Source organism: Gavia stellata, chromosome 1 (genome assembly GCF_030936135.1).
Source record: "Gavia stellata isolate bGavSte3 chromosome 1, bGavSte3.hap2, whole genome shotgun sequence".
Taxonomy (NCBI): Eukaryota; Metazoa; Chordata; class Aves; order Gaviiformes; family Gaviidae; genus Gavia; species Gavia stellata.
Genome location: NC_082594.1, coordinates 46,733,277 through 46,736,574, shown reverse-complemented (window position 1 = coordinate 46,736,574; position 3,298 = coordinate 46,733,277). Strand labels below are relative to the sequence as shown.

The following is a 3,298-nucleotide window of genomic DNA, read 5'->3' as shown; positions in this document are numbered from 1 at the left end:
GCCCCGCCGCCGCCGCCGGGGCTCTCCGCTCGCAGCCCGACGGAGGCGCCCGGCCCGCAGCGGGCAGCGGAGCGGCAGCGGCCGCGCAGCTCCGGGGACAAACGGGGCGGGAGGCTCCGGCGGGCAGGGGCGGAGGGCTGCGCGCTCCCCCGCGGGCGGCGGCAGCACCGCCGGAGCCCAGGCGGCCGGAGCAGGAGGAGGAGGAGGAGGAGGAGGAGGAGGAAGGGCAGCGGCTCCCCGCCGGCGGCGGGCTCCCTCCGGTATGGCCCTGGCGGACAGCGCCCGCGGGCTGCCCAACGGCGGCGGCGTCTCGCCGGCGGCAGGGAGCGGGGCGGCGGGGAGTGGGGCGGCGGCGGCGGCGGGCGGCTGGTCGTCCTTCCCGGAGATCGTGGAGCTGAACGTGGGCGGGCAGGTGTACGTGACGCGGCGCTGCACCGTGGTCTCGGTGCGCGACTCGCTGCTCTGGCGCATGTTCTCGCAGCAGCAGCCCAGCGAGCTGCCCCGGGACAGCAAGGGCCGCTTCTTCCTCGACCGCGACGGCTTCCTCTTCCGCTACATCCTGGACTACCTGCGGGACCTGCAGCTGGTGCTGCCCGAGCACTTCCCCGAGCGCAGCCGCCTCCAGCGGGAGGCCGAGTACTTCCAGCTGCCCGACCTGGCTCGCCGCCTGGCGCAGGCTCGGGCCGCCGCCGCCCGCCCCGCCGCCCTGCACCGCGACGGCTCGCTCTGCGCCGAGGAGCCGCCGCCGCCGCTCCTCGGCTACCTGGAGGCCGAGCCGCTGGAAGGAGGCGGCGCGGGAGCCGCGGCGTCCGCCCCGTCGCCCACCGCCAGCCGCAGCCCCTCGGGCGGGCCGCTGCTCACGCCCTCGCAGTCGCTGGACGGGGCGGGCGGGCGACGCTCGGGCTACATCACCATCGGCTACCGGGGCTCCTACACCATCGGGCGGGAGGCGCAGGCCGACGCCAAGTTCCGGCGGGTGGCCCGCATCACCGTCTGCGGCAAGACGGCGCTGGCCAAGGAGGTCTTCGGGGAGACGCTGAACGAGAGCCGCGACCCCGACCGCCCTCCCGAGCGCTACACTGCCCGCTACTACCTCAAGTTCAACTTCCTCGAGCAAGCCTTCGACCGACTCTCTGAGGCCGGCTTCCGCATGGCCGCATGCTCCTCCACCGGCACCTGCGCCTTCGCCCCCGAGCAGGGCGGTCCTGCCGATGACAAGATCTGGACCAGCTACACCGAGTACGTCTTCTGCCGGGACTGAGCATCCACCCGGCCCGTGGCGTGGGGATAAGGCGGCGGTCCCTGCACGCCCTCGCACCCACAGTCCCCTCCCGGCCCAGAGGAAGGAGGACGTGGAGGGGGGCTGTGTCCCCCTGCGCTTTCCTCACCCTGGTGCTGCCTCCACGGACAAGGCAGGTCAGCCCCCAGCGCAGCCCCCACCCTTCCTGCACCCACCTCCTGACAGACCCGGGGACAGGAGGTCACCATGTTGTGCCTCAGCCTCCATGTCCCTGCTTGCCCACCACGTCCCCGCTCAGCCACCGTATCCTGGCTCGCACCATCGTCCTCCCTCCCATGCCTCCCAGTAGCTGTGTCAGTAGCGAGGAATGAGAGAGGTAGCGGTAGTAGACAAATACCTGCCCCAGAAAGGTGTGTGTGTGCGCCCAGCCCCTGCCCTTCTCCATGCACAGGAGACAAGGGATGGCTCTGTCAGGGGAGGGTGTTTTAAAAAACACCTATTTAGGGGCTGAGGAACTTTTCAGTTGCTTTTCAGCAACTTCTATTGAAGGTGGCGTGACAAATGGCTGTCTTTTTCTCATCCCCATGCTCTTCACTGAGATTTCGCCTTGTTGGGCGGATCCGTAATGGTCTGTTTTATCCCCCCACCCCCTCAAAGTGATGCCTCTCAGTGAAGGACTGTCCTGTGAAAGTGATGCCTGACAGTGAGGGGTTGGCACTCCGACTCATACTTCATCTGTAGGGATGAGTAATTTTGCAGGAGGTGTGTGTGGCCCTTCATGACCGGTTGCAGCCATCTCCCTCTCTGCTCCCTGTCCCTCGGAACTCCCTTCTCCAAGCTGTTAAACTGGACCAGGGCTTGCACAGCAGGTGCGTAAGGCTGATGTGAAAGGACGGGTTTGCTGGATAACCAACCATTCGAACTATAAAGTGTCCTCAGAGACACACCTTTATCCCTTCGAGAAGTAAAACAACAACGCTTTGAAAAATTAAAGTGCTTGTGAATCATAACTTTCATGGGTGGTGTGGAGTCCTTATAATTCTCTTGAAGTTACTGTTCATAATATGCATAGAAATCTCAATGCATATTTCCTTAAGCAGCCTCAAAATGGTGGGGGTGAGATGAAGCCAGGCTTGCCAGAGTGAAGGTAGGGTCTCCTTCCTGGGAAGCTGTAATCATGTATGTTGAATTAATGTAGATGTACATTATAAGTGTAATCAAGAGCACCCTGCTTGTAACTTTAAGTTTTGTCATGTTAGTGCTGTAAAACTTTGAAGCCAACAGAACTGATACCAAACTCACTTTTTTAAGAACCTGTTTCTCAGTTTTCATGGCAGTACTACCAAGGGCAATGACACTGCTGAGAGTTAAGTACCTTTCCTAGACAAACTTAGTGCTTCTTAGAAAGGAGTAAGCCACGTCCTTACAGAAACAAGAATGATGCCAACTTTCTTCAGGGGAATTTACCCCTTCTAAGCTGTATTTGGTTCCTGCTATCTAACAGTCTTTCTTTCCGGGAGGACGCAGCCATAGCTTGCTTTGGAACAGATGATCTGAGCAGCATGTTTGATGGTAGGGAAGATTGAACAGCTCTTTGTAAGAAATTCATGAAGATTGGGGTACAAAAGCACTTTCCTTTAAAACCTGAACTTGATTTAAAAACCTGTATTGCCCACTCAGACCTTCATGGAAAAATACCCTAAATGTATCCGAAGTGTTGAAGAATTTAGCGGTACATATTAAAGCCTTGAAGTTACATTTTTAAAACTCTTGAATAATAAATTGTTCTAACTCCAAATTTAGAAATACTGCTAGCACTTGTATTCTAACCAAAGAGTTTCACAGTAGGGTTTTATTTTTAAAACCTTAATTCCTTCTAAAAGAGCTATAGCTACATATGTATTGAGTTGCGTTTCAGTGCTCAGTCTTTGTGTTCACCACATGGTCTTTCATTAAGTGCATGTACAACTGCATAAAACTGAAAATAATTTGCATTATCATGGATTTTTTTTTTTATACTAGTAAGATTATTTATCAATCTGATTAAATTGAAGATGC

At 57.4% G+C, this 3,298-nt stretch overlaps 1 protein-coding gene across 1 annotated transcript; it reads left to right on the top strand.

The window, feature by feature from the left end:
• The first annotated feature begins 262 nt into the window (after positions 1–262).
• On the top strand, positions 263–1,310 carry KCTD12 (potassium channel tetramerization domain containing 12). The gene has a single exon (XM_059817058.1). The coding sequence runs from the start codon at positions 263–265 to the stop codon at positions 1,259–1,261; it is 999 nt and encodes a 332-aa protein (XP_059673041.1). The 3' UTR covers positions 1,262–1,310.
• The last annotated feature ends 1,988 nt before the right edge of the window (positions 1,311–3,298 follow it).

Excerpts from the sequence above, each read along its gene's own strand:
- KCTD12 (XM_059817058.1), top strand. The coding sequence starts at position 263 with ATGGCCCTGGCGGACAGCGCCCGCGGGCTGCCCAACGGCGGCGGCGTC.